At 36.0% G+C, this 26833-nt stretch overlaps 1 protein-coding gene across 1 annotated transcript in view; it reads right to left on the bottom strand.

Annotated features, from left to right (window-relative positions):
* Positions 1-26833, bottom strand: part of LOC142349744 (sorting nexin-18-like) — a 142384-nt gene that overhangs the window by 27120 nt on the left and 88431 nt on the right. Inside the window, exons 7-8 of the mRNA XM_075401491.1 lie at positions 26585-26811; positions 1215-1360 (exon numbers count right to left, since the gene is read on the bottom strand). Of these exons, the coding sequence (XP_075257606.1) occupies positions 1215-1360; positions 26585-26811 (373 nt within the window). The remainder of the gene's footprint in view (positions 1-1214; positions 1361-26584; positions 26812-26833) is intronic.

Genomic DNA, 26833 nt, shown 5'->3' with positions numbered 1-26833 from the left:
CCGCTTCTCAACCCCTAGACCCAGGTTCAAACCCGACTGTTGTCAGTCGCTTTCTCAGAAAACCATGTTTAAGGGCCGTTAAAACATGTGAAGATAGGCTCTTAAACATGGTGTTCAGTGGCTCTCTGTCGACGTTGAATTAATATATAGATTTTCAGTTTTGAGATCTGCTTTTGAGAATTAATAAATGAAAAACCAATAAATCTAAAGAAAGTTTACAATGGCAGGGATACGACGCATTTAAACAGCCTAAAACTTTCTTTAGCGGAATAAAAAGCGTTAATAGAGGTCAAGCAAGGCTACGGAGGTCGTGAAGTTGACAATCAGCCTAGTTTTTGTGATCACCTGGGTGGGAGTCAACAAACCCAGTTTCTACTTGGAAAGGGTTGGGACAGTGGGGGACAACTTTACATATAACCTGTGCCCCTAAATCATTAAATAGCTCTCGCTTGGTGACAAAATCTTATTTGATCCACAATTGCAGAGGAACTGTAAGATCTTCCTCACACGTCACGACTTGGGAAAAAGAACAGATGTGATTGGATTTTCTAATTAGGCGCACTACTTTTTGTTAATGCATAGATTGTTTGCATGCATTGTTTGAGCATAGAGGTATTTATATCAACACTAGTTGACATTAGAGCTGGTAATTAAGACTAATTAGAACGAAGTTTAAAAACCGGTCGCCTAATACTCGCCTTCAGTGTTCCATTTCGTTTCCATTATCCCTTTCCATTTCGTTTTTCGATACTCTCTATTACATTAAGATCGCTTTGATGAGCAACTACTGTTTAAATGCAATATGAGAAAATTGAAGGAAGAACAAAATTATTCAAAAAAGTTGATAAGTTTTTGCGTAAAAATGCCGACAAAGCTTCAAAAACGGCTTGAATGTCTGCACAAAAAGACTCATTTGGATATAACGTAGTTCAGTTGCTTTCTGCTGGATTAGCGGCACAGGTCTAAGAAAAAGCCCTCATCAACGCGTCAATATGATCTATACCTTTGATTGTACAAAAACCACAAACGATGCCATCAATAATTGCCCTCGCTTTCGCTTCATGGCTGCTGGAAAACAATTCTGGAAATTTTCTCCGAGATCTTATGGTGAAACTATTTTCTGCTTAACTAACTGTATTAAGCTTAACTAAGTGCTAATTGCACCTATTATGATTGCTGAGATCAACACTGGAGATTGGACTCTGTGGACTAACCGACGTTGCTTTGTCTGGTGTCGACAGTGAGGGTTTCGCTGATCTCCTTTAGAGCACTGCCCATCTTAGTGAAGCTCTGCTTGTATACAGTGTGGTGCAGCTTCGCCTGTTCACGACTCCGAGCATTCAGCATCTTCAGCTTCTCTCTAAAGTTCAACAATTTGCTTATGACTCTCATTATTAGTGCGCTTGCGGCATGCACGTCTAACTGACTGCGTCATTACTTGGAAGTTGCCCCAACTGAGTACTTGAAAAATTCTTGTGATATATCCTAGTACTGCTGGTAGGTTTCTATGTTGCTTGTTGCTGTAGGCTAGGTTTATTGAGTGCAAGATCTCCGATGTGAGTGGTTCGAGGCAAAATATTATGATTTCTGCAAGTTATTCTACTAATTTAATTTCGAAGTTATTTGTCAGTGCTCTATGAGCCAACTGGCTAGTATGGTGGTAGTACTAACAACCGAATACATGAAACTTTATTGTTTACATTATGTTTCGTTTTCCATATTCATCAACCAATCCAAAGATAGGAGCTTGATACTGTGGCTCCCTATCCGGGATCTCCAAATTATTAGCAAAAAAGAATACTGTACTGCTCTAATACTGCTATGGCGTATGCTGAATTCAGACGGTAACATTGTCAATGAAACTATTTGAACTTCCAAATTTAATGTTTTACATGAGCTCTTTTAGTGTTTTCCATGTCTTTTTTTCGTTGTTTGAATAGGCCACCCATTGTCTCGAGTCTTTGTGAACCGTCGCTGTTGCATTGTTTCCTTGTGCGTACTACTCAGAATTCATTTCGTTACGTTTTGATCGAATTGGAAAAGACAACCTACATGTTGTTGCAGCTGCCGCAGAGAGCAGCAATTCGCAGGTAATTTTGGCGGGATAGAGGCGCTTATTGGCGTTTTTAACGGGTACCCTAGTTGCATTTGTATCATAATAAAAATAGATATATTAGAAGTAGTGTGACTGCCTATCCGCAACTTGCCTGTGGTGCGGCGACCTTTCTGCATCTAAGCCATGACATGCGGTCCGCGGGTTAGGGGGCCAAGAGGGGCATCGTCAACATCGGGGGAAAGGGCAAGAAAGGCTGATTAATCTGTGCAGTGGGGTCGTATTGGACTATGGTGTTAAGTCCAGCCAGTTCTCGACTTCTGGTCTTTCACACGGGTCAATCACTTTCAGGTCCGTGTTGTTCTTGCTGCAGTTGGAAATGTATACGTCATGTGGTGCTACTTCACATTTGGGACAGTGGTTACAATGTTACAGACCCTACTCAAGTAAGAGTTTAGCATGGGCAGTATCCAGTTCGAAGTTGTGCTAATCGGAAACTTGCAATTCGTGGCAGCATTTGCTCTTCTGCTATCGTTGGTCGAGGTCTACCTAGTTGCTAGCTGTCTTTGTTCAACTGAGTATGGAACGTGTGTCGGTGGATACCTTTGGACGCATTTTTGTATTCTTTGCGATTTAATTGCTCTTTATTGTTTGTGTTGTTTCACGCGGTCCCTACAAGTATCGGTCTCATGGGACGAAAACTGGTTGAAGAGGTTGTTTTATGAGCATCACGGCATTCATAACTGCCGGCTAGAAATTGCTCTGCTAACATTTGTGAGCCTTAACAGGCAGCATTTTACCCTCATTGTGTAAGTCATTGACGTCAGACATTTTTACACAGCCAGTAATTGTGCGAAGAGCAATGTTTTGTTGTGTTTACGGGTGGTTCCAGTTTGTATTGCTGATTGTGGAAGCCCAAATGGGAGCACCGTAGGTCAGGACGCTACAACCGATTTGTAAGGCACTGAGAGTGTCTCTTTTCTGCAGCCCCAGTCGCTACCAGCAATCGTTTTCAGTACGCTATTGCGCTTGTAATTTCTCTTTGGTGCTCCTTACATGTTCTCCAATATTGATCACACTATCGAAGGTGACAACAAGTACTTTGACTTTGGACTTTACTGGTATTGGTGAATTGTTTTTTTCTAGATAAAGTAGTTAATTGTAAATATTTTAGTTGGACAATTGAATCTTCAGTAATCAAGCAAATAATCAGTCAAAGTCATTGGGCAGCATATCACTCCTTTGGACATTTCCCGTTCTTCATCAATTGATATCTATCTTATTTTGCAGAGTTTTGTAACATATGGTGAATTGTTGATAGTGAGGAATGGGTCAAACTTGGCCTCCTTGCTCCAGGTTGTGAACACAGTTGCACTTGATTTCTCAGCTGACAACCTGTTTTCCCCAAGTTTTCTTGATTCTAGCCACTAGTGTAAAATATTCAGGTAGGGAGTTATCATGTCACGTAATTAGACAACCTACATCGTTTTGGTGCCTTGCTGGCATGTCGTCCTCTTGCAAAATATATTGCAGTAGATCGTATTATCTGCACTAGAGTGCTTCGCAACCTATTTACAAAATTGCTCATTATCAAAACAAAGAGGACTATCTGGTACAACGTATACTTGATTCATTATCAAATCAAGTATAGTGCAAAAAATGGAGGCAAAATTATTGGTCGTCGATGGATCTGTCGTGACATTGTGGGCGGGCTTACGTCACAAAGAAGTCCAACTGTATGCCGAACCATCTGATTCAGCCAATGGCTGATCAAAGAACCCGTTGCAGCTTTGAACGGAAAGCTGCTAATTAACGATAACAGATTCATTGAGAAGTTGGAGAGCTGCGCAAGTGCATTGAAGGTTGGAGAATACACGCCCATATGCCAACTTCGAGTGGGCTCAATAGTATTCAAGAAACTAATCCCTATGACGGCCTGGTTGAATCTGAAAGAGGGGACATTTTCTCTGTGATTGGAGGGATGCCGAAAAGATTTCATTTGAAGAAGCAGGATGAAATCTTCCACTTGCGGTCACGTCGAAAGCGGTGACGGTAGCGTACCCAGAAGTCCATTTGGCAAGATCTTTTTCAATCGAAAAGACGGCCATCTTCTTCAGCTTACGAAGATTATGGCCACGCCAGAGTTCTTCACGAGGGCTATTGGGAACGGGTCAAAAAAGTGCTACTTGGCTGAGGAATGCCACTACTAATGATTCTAGCCACGTGTTGTCACTTGCTTCGACAAAATCCGCAAACACATCGAAGCGAATAAATCCAACGCAGATTCGCTGCGTTAGGAAGCGCTTGTCGAGATAAAAATCCAACTTGCTGAACAGAATAAAACAAGAAAAAGCAGAATTCAAACATACGAAACAATGAAACATTTTGCAAAAAAAAATGGTCAAAAATATTTAAGTCTGCATTTATGAAATTTAACTGTTTTTCAAAAACTTAAAGCCAAAAAATGACTGAATTTTTATTGAAACGAAATTAAAGTCTCTCATGTTCCCCAAAATACTATTTCTATTAATTAAAAGCAAAATACAAACAAAAAAACTGAGAAAAATTGGCAAAAAAACTACGAAAATCGGATTAGCAAATGTACAATTTTATGAAACAAAATTACATCGAGGTAGAAAGAGGCATTGAGTATAAGAATTATCAAAGGGAAGTTGCCACATTAACTGATTTTTGACAAAAAGACAGCTAAAAGATCCAAAAATGAAGAAATTAATAGAAAAAAATATTTCTACAAAAAACCAATGTGCCATTCAGTCAAAAACTACTTTTCAAAGTCAAAAAGTCATTCACTAAACGCAGCGCATGATCAAAAAACTTTTCTCGCTAAGAAAAAAAGTAGTTCACACGGCAATCTTACTCACTTTCGCTTTTAGGTCAAAACAGCGTCTGAGCGAATAGTACTTCCGGTGAAGAAAAACCTTAAGAAAACCAATACTCCTCTTCGAGTCGTAAAAAACCAAGAGAAGGCCGATAAAATCCCCAGCTATCGCTGTGCGGCTATTAATAAAAATCGCAAATAACTTGAAAGGGAAATTTGTAAAAAATATAAGTGAAAATTCCCCTTTCTGGCTTTCAAGTGTCTTTACAGCAATAATCGGCAAAAACTGTGCTATACTTTTTCTGTTAGAACACTCACCAACCCAATAATCGGCAGACGAATAATAAGCGGCAATTTAAAAAAAAATAAGCAAAAATGAGAAATTAAACTCAATGAAAAGTGCCATGTCTAGCTTTCAAGTGTAACTTCAAAGTAGCACCATCTGCAAATGGGATTTAATTTAGAGTTCATCAAGATGAACTACAGCGAGAAGCACAAAATCGGAAGAAATAAGCAAAAAATAAGCAAAATAAGCAAAAAAAACCAAAAGTCATAGAACAAATGATTCCAACCACAGAACTCACCAAATGCATCACAAAATGAAAAATAGAAAGTTGAATAAGCTTAACAGGCCAAATATTAAAAACAGCAGAAAATTGACACTTAAAGCGTGATATTCACTTTATATGGACAAAAACTTCAAAACACACCATTAAATGTTAACAAATTGAGAAAAACATTTGACTTAAAACACTGGGTTGAAAACTAGACTGCTTTTGACTAAAGTTGACCAAAAAATGTCCGATTTAAAGAGTTTTTTCATCTACTTCTTTTGTCTCTTACTTAATCGAAAACTAAATTTTATACAAGTAGTTTCAACAAAATGATGCAAGTTCAGATAATCTAACAAAACCAGTTCACAAAGAAAACCGAGAAAAAAAGCAGATGAGCGACAAAATTGGAAAACGATTTTCTCAATAAAACTATTACAAAAATCTTTGCAAACTGCAACTTCCCAGCCATTAATCGGAGAAAAAAATAACTAGATCAGTCACCTACACAAAAGTTAGAAACACATATGAAAACTAAGCTGCAACACTCAGAAATTAGGTCTCAGGAAAAGATCTGGTAATATACGTGGCTGCAAGAAAATGCTAAAATTGACAGAAAACCCACCTAAATCAGTTCAAAGAAAAAAACAAAGGGAAATAAAGCAGATGACGCAATAGAAAATCAAAAAATAATGTTCTCTATGAAACTCTCACAAAATTCTCTACAAATGTCAATTTCCCAACCATTTTTTGGAGCAAAACTTTATATATATATATATATATATATATATATATATATATATATCCTAGATGGGTCAGCTACCAATACCTGCCAGAGAAAAAACAACTAAAAAATTGCAAAGAATCTGAAAATAGAAATATAAAAAAAAACCAATAATCGGCAAAAATTGCGCTTTACATTTTTTGTTAGAACAGTCACCAACCTAATCATCGAAAGTAAACAGCAATTAAAATTCAACAGCAATTAAAACGAAACAGACGAAACTAAACAGCATTTAAAAACCACAAACAAAGCCGGAAGATTGCCGGAAAATAGCCTAAGTTGACGCGTATCATGCACATCGGGATTGAAACAGAAGAAAAAAAAGGAGAGAAAAACTAACTGTTTTTTTTATTTTTTATTCAGTGTCAAAAAGTGTTCCAATTTGGCGTGCAGTTTCAGTTAGATTCTAAAACTATACCTAATTCAGCTTCTAAACTTGTTGCGGCTGCTCAAGAATCTCAGCGGAACCGATATATCACAGCCTGGTTCTCGAGTTTTACGCCGGCCTGGTTCCTCACTGGGTTCGATTGACTAACGATCTCACAGAAATAATTGGTCGCTCGGACGTATTTAAAGGACTGTAACTTTAATTTTGTTGATTGAAGTTAAGAAAATCCTAAGTGATAATCTATGTTCAATCTCGTGCTGAAGTTTGTAAGGCTTCAGCCAGTAGCTAGTATTGTTGCAAAATCCTCGTCAAGTAAGCTCAACTAACTTAGAACTCGCAAGATCTCAAGATCTAGCAAAACTTAGCAAAAAAGACTAAAGTTGTTAAGAATCAATTTTTAGTCTATCTGAGAGCCAACTGCTCTTGGTAACAGTTTCTAATGGTTCTAAATACAATCAAGTTTCACTAATCAAACAATTAGGTTAAGGTAAATAATCAAATACTTATTATTTATAACATCATCGCTACTTGTTTCTGATTGGTTAATCAAGAAAATGAATTAGGTTATTGTTTTCATAGTAAATGTCAAATTACTGTAATATTTACTTTTGTTGACATAAGCACGGATGGTTATTACGTGGCTCTAAATGCCTCGAATGTACGGTATTTCACCCTCAATGATCATCTAGAGAATCATAAAATAAACAACTTAAGAAAATTAACAATAAATAAAATATCGAAAAATGCCAATTTTGCACCATATAAGTGCTAATAGCCACACTTGTGGGTCTGATGCAATAGCGTTCGTTGAGTCCATGAGTAGCTTAGAGGTAACCCTAACCGTCTGCCATAACCTCGGGTTGCTCGGGTTTCGCCTTCCCAAAATCGGGGGGTGTACAGATTTTCGGTCCCAACTTGTAAAATTTTTCAGTTTTGACCATTTTTGAGATTTGACAAATTCTAAGTTTTTTCAGTTTCAAAAGTTATTTCTTGCTGTCTGATGGATTTTGTAGCTCATTTGAAGTGGCGCCAACATCGCCGGCCATGTTTTCGATCTCGGAAACACCATCGTAGAATACTGGCGCTAACTTCAAGACTGGCCGGTTTAGCTCTCCAGGTGCCATTTTGACTCTCGCTGATCTCACAACACCGTCGTTGCCAGTGGAGATCTCAATGATTCGTCCAAGTTTGTATTCAGAGCGTTTCACAGAGTCATCTATTATCCAAACTAACTCGCCTTCTTTCAGGTTTCGCACATGTTCTTTTGACCACTTCGATCTCTGGTTCCATTGTGGAAGATATTCGCGAGTCCATCTTTTCCAGATCATGTCGGCATATGCTTGAGCCGTTTTGAAAGATTTTCTCAGGTTGTGGTAGCGTTCAATGGATGGCATAAATGGTGCACTTGCGTTCTCTCGTCCTAGCAAGAAATGATTTGGTGTGAGCGCCGTCAAATATTCAGGGTCGTCGCTTACTGCTGTCAGGGGTCTTGCGTTGAGAGTCTGCTCTACAAGACACATTGTTGTGCTGAGTACCTCGTCGGTGAGGCCTCGGTTGTCCAAGATTGCAATCATGACCTTCTTGCAATTTTGAACCAGTCTTTCCCAGATTCCACCAAAGTGAGGAGCTCCGGGAGGATTGAATTTCCAAACAGTCCTTTTCTGTGCTAAGTCACTCTCAATCTTTGCTTTGTCCCACTCGTTCATGAATGATTTCAGCTCATTGGCTGCTCCAACAAAATTTGTTCCGTTGTCACTGATGATGGTACTTGGGTAGCCACGTCTTGCAATGAATCTTGTCACTGCAGCTAGACATGACTTGGTGTCCAATGACTGTGCGACTTCGATGTGTACTGCTCTGGTTGTCAGGCAAGTGAAAAGGCAGCACCATCTCTTCAAGGTACGTCGTAGGAACTTGACTTTGAGGGGTCCGAAGCAGTCGACTCCGGTATGGGTGAATGGGAACACATGTTCATCAAGTCGTTCTCGGGGTAGAGCCGCCATCGGTGGGTGAATTGGGTTGACGTTCCTGTGTCTGCATTTGATGCATCTCGACTTGATTTTCCTTAAAGCATTTCTCAGCCCGATGATCCAGTATTCTTGTTGGAGCATGTTTCTCACTTACTCAGTGCCCTCATGTAGGTTGTCTCGATGCGCTTTCTCCAACAGAAGTTGTACAACTGGATGTTTTGCTGTTAACAATATTGGATGTTTTGCATTGTAATCAAGGTTTGAATGCTTCAGTCGGCCTTTTACTTTAATTGTTCCATCTTCCTCTATGAAGGGTGACAATTTGGCAATGTTTTAGTGTTTTGGAGATTTCTCTGCTGTTTGCTATAGACTTCGAAACATTCGGGAAGCTTTCGTTTTGAACAAATCGAAACAGTGTTTGCTCTGCTTGATGAATTTCGTCTGCTTTGAGGATACCCTTCTGCTTTGTCTTGAACCTCATGCAGTAAGCAATGAAGTTTCTAATTCGGTTGAAGGTACTGTATCGTCTCCAGTCAAATAGTTGTTCTAGTTTTGTTTCTGTTGCTACAGTACTCGTAACTTGCTCGGGTTCGAGTTCGTCTCTTGGCACCACGGCTTTGGCCACTTTTCTTCATCTGCCTGGTGCCATGCCGGCCCGTTTAGCCATACGGACTCCTTGAGGCCTTCGATGGACATTCCTCGGGTTCCGATGTCGGCAGGGTTTTCGACACCTTTGACGTGTCTCCATTGATCCATCGATGAGTTTTCCAGTATTTCCGCTGCTCTGTTCGCAACGAACACTTGTTGTTTCTTGTGCGCTGCCTTTTAGCCACTGTAGGACCGTTGATGAATCGGTCCAATGAAAGATTTTTGAAGGGACATTCGAAATTCGTGGGTTTGCTCGACTATTCAGCGTTTGAAGCAAAGGTACTCGTCTTCGGTTTATCACGGCTTTGAAATTTGTTTCTGTCAAACGACGAGCTTGTCTGTGCTAACAAGTTCTTATGAATCGCAGCTTTGGAGGCAAGCCACTCTTTGAAAACAATCAGGTTGCCTCTCAGTAGTTGACGATCTTGCATATATTGCAACCACTGTTCACTCAGTTGCGGAGAAAGTTTTCTCGTTGTTGAACTTAGCCCTCCTTCTGATTCTAGGTCGGATGTATATCCAAGTTGAGTCAAAGTGTTTACTACATTTGTTACCACAATTGCGAATTTGACGATGCACGTAGAATCGTCATGCCGAACTGGAGGATGAGTATGTATTTTCTTGAATTGAGCGTTGACTATGAAATCTGATCTGCCATACTTCTCACAGAGTATATCCCAAGCATGATAGTATGATTGTGAGCTGAATCCCATTCCCGATATTGCTGCTTTTGCTTGACCCGTGCGGCTGGTCTTCAGGTATTGCATCTTTTCCGTATCGCTGATTGGCTTTTGATGCACAACATCAAAGAGACCTGACCACTCTGGCCACTCCAGTGGGTCTCCTGAAAACTCAGTCAGTTTTAGTTTTGGCAAGCCACTGGCACCACTGCTTGGTACTGGTTGGTAAATGACTTGGGGAGTGGTGTGATTCATTGTGCTCCTGTTTCTGCTCTCGGCAGACCTGTTTCGAGAGTTGTTAATGGGACTCTGACTCCTGTTTCTAGTTTGAAGTTCTGACGTTCCCTGCTGCTGAAACGTTGTTCTTGTCAACGGCGGTGCTGGTGGGTCCGTTACTCTAATTGGTTTAAGGACTTCTGTTTTCTTGAGAATGCTTGCTTCTGTCAGTTGCGTTGAGAAAAGTCTTTCACCCGATTGGAACAGTGGGGTAGTTTTCGGGTAGGTGCTGAAACTTTTGTCAGCTCTGTCCTTGGTGACATTCACTGGAGGGTCGATAACAACATTTGGAGATAGTGGCCGTCTATGGACAGACTGTTGAGCCACTGATTCTGCCCACCCTGCTGTTCTTTCGTGATTTCGTTTTGATCCAACACTTTCTATCTCATCTGCCACTGATCCAGATGCTCTTGAGCTTCCTTTGGTCAGCTCAAGTTTCATACGTCTTTCTTCTTCTTCTTCCTCCTCTGCTTTCTTTCATTCGTTTTCAAGTGCTCGCTCATGCTGTCGAAGACGCAGTTCATCTTCTTGTTGTTGCATCTTTAGACGTAACTCTTGCTCTTGTTGTTGTTGCTGTTGTAAACATAACTCTTCTTGCTGGCGACGAAGTTCTATTTCTTCACGCTCCTGCTCTAACTCCAACTGGCGCTCTCGCAGTCGTTGCTCTGTTTCTTTCTTTGCTCCTAGGTTTTTGAGCTCCATTTCTTCAATCTGTCGCCTTCTCGATGATCGCGAGTTGGCGATACTTGGTTGTTTTCTGCCTCCATGTGTAACAGAATGCTTGGAAGAGACCTCGGCCTTCTCCTCAGCGTTTTCTATTGCTCCATTTCCTGTATCAATTACAGTTTCATCGTTTAGGTCTTTGTCACCAGCCGATGTAGCTGTCACTAACGATGTTTGGTTTCCACAATCCTTGCTGAGCCTGTACTGTTTGATCAAGTCTTGATAGTGACTCCTAACATTACTGAAATTCGCAAACCCATAGGGACAATTTTCTGTCTTCAATATTCGAAGAGCTTCTGCGTAAATTTCGTCTAGCTTTTCTAAAAACCGTTCCGCCTGATCACACAGTATCTGTTTTTCGGAGTCGCATAAATTTTCTGATTTCAATTTCTTTTCTAGTTCTAACAATTCGTTCTCGATTGGAACAGAATCTTCCAATAATTTGTACCATCGCAATGTATTTTTCCGGTAGTCGACGACTACTGCGCCACAATCTTCAATGTCTCGGAGATCTGGTACTTTGTCAACTACCCATCGCAAAATTTTACTCTTCTTCTAACATACGCCTGGTGTCATTGTCAAAGCTTTCAAAATACTTTGGTTTTAATAGTAACCTTTGCTGTTGTCGGTTGTCTTCCAAGTTGTACGTCTCGAAGAAACATCGATAAGCACCTTCGGCCGTCATTGTTTTGTTTTGTGTCAGGTAGCCTTCTAGCTCGTTGAAGTGTCTGGAGAAGGACTTGAGTAGGTCAGCTTGCTCTTTCTCTAACGTCTTGAGTTGACAACTCGCCTTCCAATCAGCTGTCTTCCAGTGTCTGTTGGGACTTCTGCTGGCCATCGTTGCTGATTGTGTTTTGGTCTACCAGGTTGCATCGAAGATTCGTTGCTGTTCGTGTAACTGCTGTTGTTGTCCGGGTCGGCGTACCAAATGTTGCGGCTGCTCAAGAATCTCAGCGGAACCGATATATCACAGCCTGGTTCTCGAGTTTTACGCCGACCTAGTTCTTCACTGGGTTCGATTGACTAACAATCTCGGAGAAATAATTAGTCGCTCGGACGTATTTAAAGGACTGTAATTTTAATTTTGTTGATTGAAGTTAAGAAAATCCTAAGTAATCTATGTTCAATCTCGTGCTGAAGTTTGTAAGGCTTCAGCCAGTAGCTAGTATTGTTGCAAACTCCTCGTCAAGTAAGCTCAACTAACTTAGAACTCGCAAGATCTCAAGATCTAGCAAAACTTAGCAAAAAAGACTAAAGTTGTTAAGAATCAATTTTTAGTCTATCTGAGAGCCAACTGCTCTTGGTAACAGTTTCTAATGATTCTAAATACAATCAAGTTTCACTAATCAAACAATTAGGTTAAAGTAAATAATCAAATACTTATTATTTATAACATCATCGCTACTTGTTTCTGATTGGTTAATCAAGAAAATGATTTAAGTTATTGTTTACATAGTAAATGTCAAATTACTGTAATATTTACTTTTGTTGACATAAGCACGGATGGTTATTACGTGGCTCTAAATGCCTCGAATGTACGGTATTTCACCCTCAATGATCATCTAGAGAATCATAAAATAAACAACTTAAGAAAATTAACAATAAATAACAAAATATCGAAAAATGCCAATTTTGCACCATATAAGTGCTAATAGCCACACTTGTGGCTCTGATGCAATAGCGTTCGTTGGGTCCATGAGTAGCTTAGAGGTAACCCTAACCGTCTGCCATAACCTCGGGTTGCTCGGGTTTTGCCTTCCCAAAATGGGGGGGGGTGTACAGATTTTCGGTCCCAACTTGTAAAATTTTTCAGTTTTGACCATTTTTGAGATTTGACAAATTCTAAGTTTTTTCAGTTTCAAAAGTTATTTCTTGCTGTCTGATGGCTTTTGTAGCTCATTTGAAGTGGCGCCAACAAAACTGAAAACTAATAAGCTTAATACCGATATCAGCTGGAAAACACACTAATGAACTTTGATAACCTAATTCTCAATGACATAAGGACCCGACTTTATCAGTTTATCCCGTCTCTTTTAATTTTGCTCTTTTTACTTTGACCATAATCACTATACTGCTTAATTCAATGCATGAAAGAATTTAAAATCCATTTAGTTGAAACAGTGAGTGAGGTAAGTCAGAATTCAAACGCGAAAATCGTGATATGTAAAACGAAAAACGTGACCAAAAGGTAAAGCGAATTAAAAAAAGGAGAGCGCCTAAATAGTAGCCGTTTGAGAGGCTGACGGCGGCTACCAAAAAACAATGAAAGACACTCGAAAAAATCATTTCATTGAAAACTGCTCAGTCTAGCATTCCAGTGTCACTTCAGAAAAGCAACACCCGAAAAATTGATTTTCATTGAGAGTTGATCAACAAACATTGCAGCGAGAAGCACAAAATCCGAAGAAAAAGCAAAAAAACTTTAGAAAATTGGCAAACACTTGATCAAATTTACCAATTTCTTTTACAAAGACATCTAACAAAAATCAATCAAAAAGAGAAAACCAAGAGCTAGAACAAATTATGCCGACCACAAAATTCCCCAAATTAAATGGATTACAAAGTGAAAAAGAAAGCTGAAAAAGCAAATTAGTAAAAATATCTGAAAATTGGGATTTAAAGCGTGATATTCAGTTTATATGGTCAAAAATGCTTCAAAACACACCAATAAATCTCGAAAAGTTGAGAAAAACACGAGTGAGACTGCTTAAGATTAGGAATTCGATTGCTTTGAAAAAACCGCAGCTCCTCAAAAAAATTTATCCGGCTTATTGAGATTTTTTCAATTAGATTTTTCTTTGTTCAAGTACTGTCTATATAACTTTTCACAGATAAACTTCATCTTCTTAGCCGGCTACTATAACGCTCTTATTTTTTACGACCCGAAGGGGAGTGTTGTTGGAGCAAAGAAGAGATTCGTTTAATTGTTCTATGAATGCAACAAAAAACGCTGTGCTGATTTTTGTCATGAGCCATTGCAGCAAAAAAGAAGCATATATAACAAAAGCAACGAACAAACAAACTTTTCAAAATAAACCCTTAACAATCCATACACTATGCATAAAATAAACCTGAGAGTTAAAGCGAAATGAGTGAATCTTTCGATCTTTCCACTAATGGCTATAAATCCAAAGAAATAGCAAAAAAAATTTAGAAAATCGGCAAACACTTGATCAAATTTACCATTTTCTTTTACAAAAACATCTTAAAAAAATCAATCAAAAAGAGAAAACCAAGAGCTAGAACAAATTATGCCGACCACAAAACTCCAAATTAAATGGATTACAAAATGAAAAACAAAGCTGAAAAAGCAAATTAGTAAAAAAATATCTGAAAATTGAGATTTAAAACGAGATATTCAGTTTATATGGTCAAACATGCTTCAAAACACACCATTAAATCTTGAAAAGTTGAGAACAAACACGAGTGAGACTGCTTAAGATTAGGCATTCGACTGCTTTGAAAAAACCGCAGCTCAAAAAAAATTATCCGGCTTAGTGAGATTTTTTTCAATTACATTTTTCGTTGTTCAAGTACTGTCGATATAACTTTACACGGATTAACTTCATCCTCTTAGCCGGCTGCTATAACGCTTCCATTTTTTACGACCCGAAGGGGAGTGTTGTTGGAGCAAATAAGAGATTCGTTTAATTGTTCTTTGAATGCAAAAAAACGCTGTCCTGATTTTTATCATGGGTCATTGCAGCAAAAAAAAGCATATATAACAAAAGCAACGAACAAATAAACTTTCCAAAATAACCATTAACAATGCATACACTAAGCATAAAATAAACCTGAGAGTTAAAGCGAAATGAGTGAATCTTTCGATCTTTCCACTAATGGCTGTAAATCCAAAGAAACAGCAAAAAATTTTAGAAACTCGGCAAACACTTGATCAAATTTACCATTTTCTTTTACAAAAACAACTAACAAAAATCAATCAAAAATAAAAAACCAAGAGCTAGAAAATATTCCAACCACAAAACTCCCTAAATGAAATGGATTACAAAATAAAAAACAGAAAGCTGAAAAAGCAAATTAGTAAAAAATATCTGAAAATTGAGATTTAAAGCGTGATATTCAGTTTTTATGGTCAAAAATGCTTCAAAACACACCATTATATCTTGAAAAGTTGAGAACAATCTTTGACTAAAAACACGAAGGAGACACAAGTACTGTCTATATAACTTTTCACGGATTAACTTCATCTTCTTAGCCGGCTACTATAACGCTCATATTTTTTACGACCCGAAGGGGAGTGTTGTTGGAGCAAAGAAGAGATTCGTTTAATTGTTCTATGAATGCAACAAAAAACGCTGTGCTGATTTTTGTCATGCGCCATTGCAGCAAAAAAGAAGCATATATAACAAAAGCAACGAACAAACAAACTTTTCAAAATTAACCCTTAACAATGCATACACTATGCATAAAATAAACCTGAGAGTTAACGCGAAATGAGTGAATCTTTCGATCTTTCCACTAATGGCTATAAATCCAAAGAAATAGCAAAAAAACTTTAGAAAATCGGCAAACACTTGATCAAATTTACCATTTTCTTTTACAAAAACATCTTAAAAAAATCAATCAAAAAGAGAAAACCAAGAGCTAGAACAAATTATGCCGACCACAAAACTCCCCAAATTAAATGGATTACAAAATGAAAAACAAAGCTGAAAAAGCAAATTAGTAAAAAAATATCTGAAAATTGAGATTTAAAGCGTGATATTCCGTTTATATGGTCAAAAATGCTTCAAAACACACCATTAAATCTTGAAAAGTTGAGAACAAACACGAGTGAGACTGCTTAAGATTAGGAATTCGACTGCTTTGAAAAAACCGCAGCTCAAAAAAAATTATCCGGCTTAGTGAGATTTTTTTCAATTACATTTTTCTTTGTTCAAGTACTGTCGATATAACTTTTCACGGATTAACTTCATCCTCTTAGCCGGCTGCTATAACGCTCCCATTTTTTACGACCCGAAGGGGAGTATTGTTGGAGCAAAAAAGAGATTCGTTTAATTGTTCTATGAATACAAAAAAACGCTGTCCTGATTTTTATCATGGGTCATTGCAGCAAAAAAAAGCATATTTAACAAAAGCAGCGAACAAATAAACTTTCCAAAATAACCATTAACAATGCATACACTAAGCATAAAATAAACCTGAGAGTTAAAGCGAAATGAGTGAATCTTTCGATCTTTCCACTAATGGCTGTAAATCCAAAGAAATAGCAAAAAATTTTAGAAACTCGGCAAACACTTGATCAAATTTACCATTTTCTTTTACAATAACAACTAACAAAAATCAATCAAAAATAAAAAACCAAGAGCTAGAAAATATGCCAACCACAAAACTCTCTAAATGAAATGGATTACAAAATAAAAACAGAAAGCTGAAAAAGCAAATTAGTAAAAAAATATCTGAAAATTGAGATTTAAAGCGTGATATTCAGTTTTTATGGTCAAAAATGCTTCATAACACACCATTATATCTTGAAAAGTTGAGAACAATCTTTGAATAAAAACACGAAGGAGACTGCTTAAGTTGAGGGATTCGACTGCTTTGAAAAAACTGCAGCTCATCAAAAAAATTTATCCGGCTTACTGAGATTTTTTTCAATTAGATTTTTCTTTGTTCAAGTACTGTCTATATAACTTTTCACAGATTAACTTCATCTTCTTAGCCGGCTACTATAACGCTCTTATTTTTTACGACCCGAAGGGGAGTGTTGTTGGAGCAAAGAAGAGATTCGTTTAGTTGTTCTATGAATGCAAAAAAAACGCTGTGCTGATTTTTGTCATGCGCCATTGCAGCAAAAAAGAAGCATATATAACAAAAGCAACGAACAAATAGACTTTTCAAAAATAACCCTTAACAATGCATACACTATGCATAAAATAAACCTGAGAGTTAACGCGAAATGAGTGAATCTTTCGATCTTTCCACTAATGGCTATAAATCCAAAGAAATAGCAAAAAAAATTTAGAAAATCGGCAAACACTTGATCAAATTTACCATTTTCTTTTACAAAAACATCTTAAAAAAATCAATCAAAAAGAGAAAACCAAGAGCTAGAACAAATTATGCCGACCACAAAACTCCCCAAATTAAATGGATAACAAAATGAAAAACAAAGCTGAAAAAGCAAATTAGTAAAAAAATATCTGAAAATTGAGATTTAAAGCGTGATATTCCGTTTATATGGTCAAAAATGCTTCAAAACACACCATTAAATCTTGAAAAGTTGAGAACAAACACGAGTGAGACTGCTTAAGATTAGGAATTCGACTGCTTTGAAAAAACCGCAGCTCAAAAAAAATTATCCGGCTTAGTGAGATTTTTTTCAATTACATTTTTCTTTGTTCAAGTACTGTCGATATAACTTTTCACGGATTAACTTCATCCTCTTAGCCGGCTGCTATAACGCTCCCATTTTTTTACGACCCGAAGGGGAGTATTGTTGGAGCAAATAAGAGATTCGTTTAATTGTTCTATGAATACAAAAAAACGCTGTCCTGATTTTTATCATGGGTCATTGCAGCAAAAAAAAGCATATATAACAAAAGCAGCGAACAAATAAACTTTCCAAAATAACCATTAACAATGCATACACTAAGCATAAAATAAACCTGAGAGTTAAAGCGAAATGAGTGAATCTTTCGATCTTTCCACTAATGGCTGTAAATCCAAAGAAATAGCAAAAAATTTTAGAAACTCGGCAAACACTTGATCAAATTTACCATTTTCTTTTACAATAACAACTAACAAAAATCAATCAAAAATAAAAAACCAAGAGCTAGAAAATATGCCAACCACAAAACTCCCTAAATGAAATGGATTACAAAATAAAAACAGAAAGCTGAAAAAGCAAATTAGTAAAAAATATCTGAAAATTGAGATTTAAAGCGTGATATTCAGTTTTTATGGTCAAAAATGCTTCATAACACACCATTATATCTTGAAAAGTTGAGAACAATCTTTGAATAAAAACACGAAGGAGACTGCTTAAGTTGAGGGATTCGACTGCTTTGAAAAAACTGCAGCTCATCAAAAAAATTTATCCGGCTTACTGAGATTTTTTTCAATTAGATTTTTCTTTGTTCAAGTACTGTCTATATAACTTTTCACAGATTAACTTCATCTTCTTAGCCGGCTACTATAACGCTCTTATTTTTTACGACCCGAAGGGGAGTGTTGTTGGAGCAAAGAAGAGATTCGTTTAGTTGTTCTATGAATGCAAAAAAAACGCTGTGCTGATTTTTGTCATGCGCCATTGCAGCAAAAAAGAAGCATATATAACAAAAGCAACGAACAAATAGACTTTTCAAAAATAACCCTTAACAATGCATACACTATGCGTAAAAGAAACCTGAGAGTTAAGGCGAAATTAGTGAATCCTTCGATCTTTCTACTAATGGCTATAAATCCAAAATAGCAAAAAAATTTTAGAAGATCGGCAAACACTTGATCAAATTTACCATTTTCTTTTACAAAAACATCTTAAAAAAATCAATCAAAAAGAGAAAACCAAGAGCTAGAACAAATTATGCCGACCACAAAATTCCCCAAATTAAATGGATTACAAAATGAAAAAGAAAGCTGAAAAAGCAAATTAGTAAAAATATCTGAAAATTGAGATTTAAAGCAGGATATTCAGTTTATATGGTCAAAAATGCTTCAAAACACACCATTAAATCTTGAAAAGTTGAGAACAAACACAAGTGAGACTGCTTAAGATTAGGAATTCGACTGCTTTGAAAAAACCGCAGCTCCTCAAAAAAAATTATCCGGCTTAGTGAGATTTTTTTCAATTACATTTTACTTTGTTCAAGTACTGTCTATATAACTTTTCACGGATTAACTTCATCCTCTTAGCCGGCTGCTATAACGCTCCCATTTTTTACGACCCGAAGGGGAGTGTTGTTGGAGCAAATAAGAGATTCGTTTAATTGTTCTATGAATCCAAAAAAACGCTGTCCTGATTTTTATCATGGGTCATTGCAGCAAAAAAAAGCATATATAACAAAAGCAACGAACAAATAAACTTTCCAAAATAACCATTAACAATGCATACACTAAGCATAAAATAAACCTGAGAGTTAAAGCGAAATGAGTGAATCTTTCGATCTTTCCACTAATGGCTGTAAATCCAAAGAAATAGCAAAAAATTTTAAAAACTCGGAAAACACTTGATCAAATTTACCATTTTCTTTTACAATAACAACTAACAAAAATCAATCAAAAATAAAAAAACCAAGAGCTAGAACAATATGCCAACCACAAAAACTCCCTAAATGGAATGGATTACAAATGAAAAACAGAAAGCTGAAAAAGCAAATTAGTAAAAAATATCTGAAAATTGAGATTTAAAGCGTGATATTCAGTTTTTATGGTCAAAAATGCTTCAAAACACACCATTATATCTTGAAAAGTTGAGAACAATCTTTGACTAAAAACACGAAGGAGACTCAAGTACTGTCTATATAACTTTTCACGGATTAACTTCATCTTCTTAGCCGGCTACTATAGCGCTCCTATTTTTTACGACCCGAAGGTGAGAGATTCGACTGCTTTGAAAAAACTGCAGCTCATCAAAAAAATTTATCCGGCTTAGTGAGATTTTTTTCAATTAGATTTTTTGTTCAAGTACTGTCTATATAACTTTTCACAGATTAACTTCATCTTCTTAGCCGGCTATTAAAACGCTCCTATTTTTTACGACCCGAAGGGGAGTGTTGTTGGAGCAAAGAATAGATTCGTTTAATTGTTCTATGAAAGCAAAATAACGCTGTGCTGATTTTTGTCATGCGCCATTGCAGCAAAAAAGAAGCATATATAACAAAAGCAACGAACAAATAAACTTTCCAAAAATAACCCTTAACAATGCATACACTATGCATAAAATAACCCTGAGAGTTAAAGCGAAATTAGTGAATCTTTCGATCTTTCTATTAATGGCTGTAAATCCAAAGAAATAGCAAAATTTTTTAGAAAATCGGCAAACACTTGATCAAATTTACCATTTTCTTTTACAAAAACATCTAACAAAAATCAATGAAAAAGAGAAAACCAAGAGCTAGAACAAATTATGCCGACCACAAAACTCCCCAAATTAAATGGATTACAAAATGAAAAACGAAGCTGAAAAAGAAAATTAGATAAAAAAAATATCTGAAAATTGAGATTTAAAGCGTGATATTCAGTTTATATGGTCAAAAATGCTTCAAAACACACCATTAAATCTTGAAAAGTTGAAAAAAAACACGTGAGACTGCTTAAGATTAGGAATTCGACTGCTTTGAAAAAACCGCAGATCCTCAAAAATAATTTATCCAGCTTAGTGAGATTTTTTTCAATTAGATTTTTCTTTGTTCAAGTACTGTCTATATAATTTTTCACGGATTAACTTCATCCTCTTAGCCGGCTGCTATAACGCTCCTATTTTTTACGACCCGAAGGTGAGAGATTCGACTGCTTTGAAAAAACTGCAGCTCATCAAAAAAATTTATCCGGCTTAGTGAGATTTTTTTCAATTAGATTTTTCTTTGTTCAAGTACTGTCTATATAACTGTTCACAGATTAACTTCATCTTCTTAGCCGGCTATTATAACGCTCCTATTTTTTACGACCCGAAGGGGAGTGTTGTTGGAGCAAAGAATAGATTCGTTTAATTGTTCTATGAATCCAAAAAAACGCTGTCCTGATTTTTATCATGGGTCATTGCAGCAAAAAAAAGCATATATAACAAAAGCAACGAACAAACAAACTTTCCAAAATAACCATTAACAATGCATACACTAAGCATAAAATAAACCTGAGAGTTAAAGCGAAATGAGTGAATCTTTCGATCTTTCCACTAATGGCTGTAAATCCAAAGAAATAGCAAAAAATTTTAAAAACTCGGCAAACACTTGATCAAATTTACCATTTTCTTTTACAATAACAACTAACAAAAATCAATCAAAAATAAAAAAAACCAAGAGCTAGAACAATATGCCAACCACAAAAACTCCCTAAATGGAATGGATTACAAAATAAAAAACAGAAAGCTGAAAAAGCAAATTAGTAAAAAATATCTGAAAATTGAGATTTAAAGCGTGATATTCAGTTTTTATGGTCAAAAATGCTTCACAACACACCATTATATCTTGAAAAGTTGAGAACAATCTTTGACTAAAAACACGAAGGAGACTCAAGTACTGTCTATATAACTTTTCACGGATTAACTTCATCTTCTTAGCCGGCTACTATAGCGCTCCTATTTTTTACGACCCGAAGGTGAGAGATTCGACTGCTTTGAAAAAACTGCAGCTCATCAAAAAAATTTATCCGGCTTAGTGAGATTTTTTTCAATTAGATTTTTTGTTCAAGTACTGTCTATATAACTTTTCACAGATTAACTTCATCTTCTTAGCCGGCTATTAAAACGCTCCTATTTTTTACGACCCGAAGGGGAGTGTTGTTGGAGCAAAGAATAGATTCGTTTAATTGTTCTATGAAAGCAAAATAACGGTGTGCTGATTTTTGTCATGCGCCATTGCAGCAAAAAAGAAGCATATATAACAAAAGCAACGAACAAATAAACTTTCCAAAAATAACCCTTAACAATGCATACACTATGCATAAAATAACCCTGAGAGTTAAAGCGAAATTAGTGAATCTTTCGATCTTTCTATTAATGGCTGTAAATCCAAAGAAATAGCAAAAATTTTTAGAAAATCGGCAAACACTTGATCAAATTTACCATTTTCTTTTACAAAAACATCTTAAAAAAATCAATCAAAAAGAGAAAACCAAGAGCTAGAACAAATTATGCCGACCACAAAACTCCCCAAATTAAATGGATTACAAAATGAAAAACAAAGCTGAAAAGAAAATTAGATAAAAAATATCTGAAAATTGAGATTTAAAGCGTGATATTCAGTTTATATGGTCAAAATGCTTCAAAACACACCATTAAATCTTGAAAAGTTGAGAAAAAACACGAGTGGGACTGCTTAAGATTAGGAATTCGACTGCTTTGAAAAAACCGCAGATCCTCAAAAAAAATTTATCCAGCTTAGTGAGATTTTTTTCAATTAGATTTTTCTTTGTTCAAGTACTGTCTATATAATTTTTCACGGATTAACTTCATCCTCTTAGCCGGCTGCTATAACGCTCCTATTTTTTACGACCCGAAGGTGAGAGACTCGACTGCTTTGAAAAAACTGCAGCTCATCAAAAAAATTTATCCGGCTTAGTGAGATTTTTTTCAATTAGATTTTTCTTTGTTCAAGTACTGTCTATATAACTGTTCACAGATTAACTTCATCTTCTTAGCCAGCTATTAAAACGCTCCTATTTTTTACGACCCGAAGGGGAGTGTTGTTGGAGCAAAGAATAGATTCGTTTAATTGTTCTATGAATGCAAAAAAAACGCTGTGCTGATTTTTGTCATGCGCCATTGCAGCAAAAAAGAAGCATATATAACAAAAGCAACGAACAAATAAACTTTCCAAAAATAACCCTTAACAATGCATACACTATGCATAAAATAAACCTGAGAGTTAAAGCGAAATTAGTGAATCTTTCGATCTTTCTACTAATGGCTGTAAATCCAAAGAAATAGCAAAAATTTTTAGAAAATCGGCAAACACTTGATCAAATTTACCATTTTCTTTTACAATAACATATAACAAAAATCAATGAAAAAGAGAAAACCAAGAGCTAGAACAAATTATGCCGACCACAAAACTCCCCAAATTAAATGGACTACAAAATGAAAAACAAAGCTGAAAAAGCAAATTAGTAAAAAAATATCTGAAAATTGAGATTTAAAGCGTGATATTCAGTTTATATGGTCAAAAATGCTTCAAAACACACCATTAAATCTTGAAAAGTTGAAAAAAAAACACGTGAGACTGCTTAAGATTAGGAATTCGACTGCTTTGAAAAAACCGCAGATCCTCAAAAAAAATTTATCCAGCTTAGTGAGATTTTTTTTCAATTAGATTTGTCTTTGTTCAAGTACTGTCTATATAACTTTTCACGGATTAACTTCATCCTCTTAGCCAGCTGCTATAACGCTCCCATTTTTTACGACCCGAAGGGGAGTGTTGTGGAAGCAAAGAAGAGATTCGTTTAATTGTTCTATGAATGCAAAAAACGCTGTCCTGATTTTTATCATGGGTCATTGCAGCAAAAAAAAGCATATATAACAAAAGCAACGAACAAATAAACTTTCCAAAATAACCATTAACAATGCATACACTAAGCATAAAATAAACCTGAGAGTTAAAGCGAAATGAGTGAATCTTTCGATCTTTCCACAAATGGCTGTAAATCCAAAGAAATGGCAAAAAATTTTAGAAACTCGGCAAACACTTGATCAAATTTACCATTTTCTTTTACAAAAACATCTAACAAAAATCAATCAAAAAGAGAAAACCAAGAGCTAGAACAAACTATGCAGACCACAAAACTCCCCAAATTAAATGGATTACAAAATGAAAAACAAAGCTGAAAAAGCAAATTAGTAAAAAAAAATATCTGAAAATTGAGATTTAAAGCGTGATATTGTTTATATGGCCAAAAATGCTTCAAAACACACCATTATATCTTGCAAAGTTGAGAACAATCTTTGAATAAAAACACGAAGGAGACTGCTTAAGGTGAGGGATTCGACTGCTTTGAAAAAACTGCAGCTCATCAAATGAAATTTATCCTCCTTATTGAGATTTTTTTTAATTAGATTTTTCTTTGTTCAAGTACTGTCTATATAACTTTTCACATATTAACTTCATCTTCTTAGCCGGCTAATATAACGCTCCTATTTTTTAAGACCCGAAGGGGAGTGTTGTTGGAGCAAAGAAGAGATTCGTTTAATTGTTCCATGAATGCAAAAAAAACGCTGTGCTGATTTTTGTCATGCGCCATTGCAGCGAAAAAGAAGCATATATAACAAAAGCAACGAACAAAAAAACTCTCCAAAAATAACCCTTAACAATGCATACACTATGCATAAAATAAACCTGAGAGTTAAAGCGAAATTAGTGAATCTTTCGATCTTTCTACTAATGGCTGTAAATCCAAAGAAATAGCAAAAAATTTTAGAAAATCGGCAAACACTTGATCAAATTTAACATTTTCTTTTACAAAAACATCTAACAAAAATCAATCAAAAAGAGAAAACCAAGAGCTAGAACAAATTATGCCGACCACAAAAATAAATGGATTAGAAAATAAAAAACAGAAAGCTGAAAAACAGAAAGCTGAAAATTGAGATTTAAAGCGTGATATTCAGTTTATATGGTCAAAAATGCTTTAAAACACACCATTTAATCTTGAAAAGTTGAGAAAAAACACGAGTGAGACTGCTTAAGATAAGAAATTCGACTGCTTTGAAAAAACCGCAGCTCCTCAAAAAAAATTTATCCGGTTTAGTGAGATTTTTTTCCATTAGATTTTTTTTTGTTCAAGTACTGTCTATATAGCTTTTCACGGATTAACTTCATCCTCTTAGCCGGCTGCTATAACGCTCCTATTTTTTACGAACCGAAGGGGAGTGTTGTTGAAGCAAAGAAGAGATTCGTTTAATTGTTCTATGATTGCAAAAAACGCTGTCCTGATTTTTATCATGGGTCATTGCAGCAAAAAAGCATATATAACAAAAGCAACGAACAAATAAACTTTCCAAAATAACCATTAACAATGCATACACTAAGCATAAAAATAAACCTGAGAGTTAAAGCGAAATGAGTGAATCTTTCGATCTTTCCACAAATGGCTGTAAATCCAAAGAAATGGCAAAAAATTTTAGAAACTCGGCAAACACTTGATCAAATTTACCATTTTCTTTTACAAAAACATCTAACAAAAATCAATCAAAAAGAGAAAACCAAGAGCTAGAACAAATTATGCCGACCACAAAACTCCCCAAATTAAATGGATTACAAAATGAAAAACAAAGCTGAAAAAGCAAATTAGTAAAAAAAATATCTGAAAATTGAGATTTAAAGCGTGATATTGTTTATATGGTCAAAAATGCTTCAAAACACACCATTATATCTTGCAAAGTTGAGAACAATCTTTGACTAAAAACACGAAGGAGACTGCTTAAGGTGAGGGATTCGACTGCTTTGAAAAAACTGCAGCTCATCAAATAAAATTTATCCGCCTTATTGAGATTTTTTTTAATTAGATTTTTCTTTGTTCAAGTACTGTCTATATAACTTTTCACATATTAACTTCATCCTCTTAGCCGGCTGCTATAACGCTCCCATTTTTTACGACCCGAAGGGGAGTGTTGATGGAGCAAAGAAGAGATTCGTTTAATTTTTCTATGAATGCAAAAAAAACGCTGTGCTGATTTTTGTCATGCGCCATTGCAGCAAAAAAGAAGCATATATAACAAAAGCAACGAACAAATAAACCTTTCCAAAAATAACCCTTAACAATGCATACACTATGCATAAAATAAACCTGAGAGTTAGAGCGAAATGAGTGAATCTTTCGATCTTTCCACTAATGGCTGTAAATCCAAAGAAATAGCAAAAAAATTTAGAATCTCGGCAAACACTTGATCAAATTTACCATTTTCTTTTACAAAAACAACTAACAAAAATCAATCAAAAAGAGAAAACCAAGAGCTAAAACAAATTATGCCAACCACAAAACTCCTCAAATGAAATGGATTACAAAATGAAACATACCCGGCAGATTGCCGGAAAATAGCCGCCGTTGATTCCAATAAGCATGATTGGGATTGAACGAATAGAATATATTGAAAAAAAAAAGATTTTTGTACAAAAATATTTTTTAAGTCCGATTTATTTTGATGGCATTTCGTAGTTAAACATACTTCTGTTTCTTAGAGAGAGGCTACAGGGGCTACTATCAACACCAATAAGCAATAGAGGTGGTAACTAAGAATTGGGCTTTATGGGTTTATCCCGTTTCTATTTCTGACTTCAATTTTTTATACCGACTCTTTTCATTTTGAATTGCTTTCCTTAGCAACTGATGTTCAAATTCACTTTTAGCAGAATGAGAGAAGAGAGAAACTAGCCTAGAGAAGTCAAAAAGATTTCACGCAAAATGTCGAAAAAGCGGCAAAATGGTAAAGCTAAAAAAAGTTTGACGAAGTAAAAAAATACGAGCGCAATAATAGCGGGCAGAGAAGATGAGGGCGGCTATTAAAAACAGAAAGCTGAAAAAGCAAATTAGTAAAAAATATCTGAAAATTGAGATTTAAAGCGTGATATTCAGTTTATATGGTCAAAAATGCTTCAAAACACACCATTAAATCTTGAAAAGTTGAGAAAAAACACGAGTGGGACTGCTTAAGATTAGGAATTCGACTGCTTTGAAAAAAACCGCAGCTCATCAAAAAAAATTTATCCGGCTTAGTAAGATTTTTTTCAATTAGATTTTTCTTTGTTCAAGTACTGTCTATATAACTTTTCATCTTCTTAGCCGGCTACTATAACGCTCCTATTTTTTACGACCCGAAGAGTTGTGGTGGGAGTGTTGGTGGAGCAAAGAAGAGATTCGTTGAATTGTTCTATGAATACAAAAAAAACGCTGGGGTGATTTTGGTCATGGCTCATTGCAGCAAAAAAAAAGAAGCATATATAACAAAAGCAAAGAACAAATAACTTTCCAAAATAACCCTTAACAATGCATAAAATAAACCTGAGAGTTAAAGCGAAGTTAGTGAATCTGTCGATCTTTCCGCTAATGGCTGTGAGGTCCAATGGCTCTGCAGGTATGTTCAGGGTGAGAAAGAAGGCACAGTCTCTGAAGTCGTCCTTCTCAGCCCTCCGCTTTCCGTCCTTCCACCTGTTGGAATCTGTCTCTGAGATGAAGTGCCTATACACTTGACTCCTTCCAATTACAGGGTGCCGTGACATCCGGTTCATCTGTAAACAACACGGGCTCAGT

This window comes from Convolutriloba macropyga, chromosome 11, assembly GCF_964194025.1.
Source record: "Convolutriloba macropyga chromosome 11, txConMacr16.3, whole genome shotgun sequence".
Classification (NCBI taxonomy): domain Eukaryota; kingdom Metazoa; phylum Xenacoelomorpha; order Acoela; family Convolutidae; genus Convolutriloba; species Convolutriloba macropyga.
Note: the sequence above shows the minus strand (reverse complement) of the source record. Positions and strands in the feature narration are given on the sequence as shown.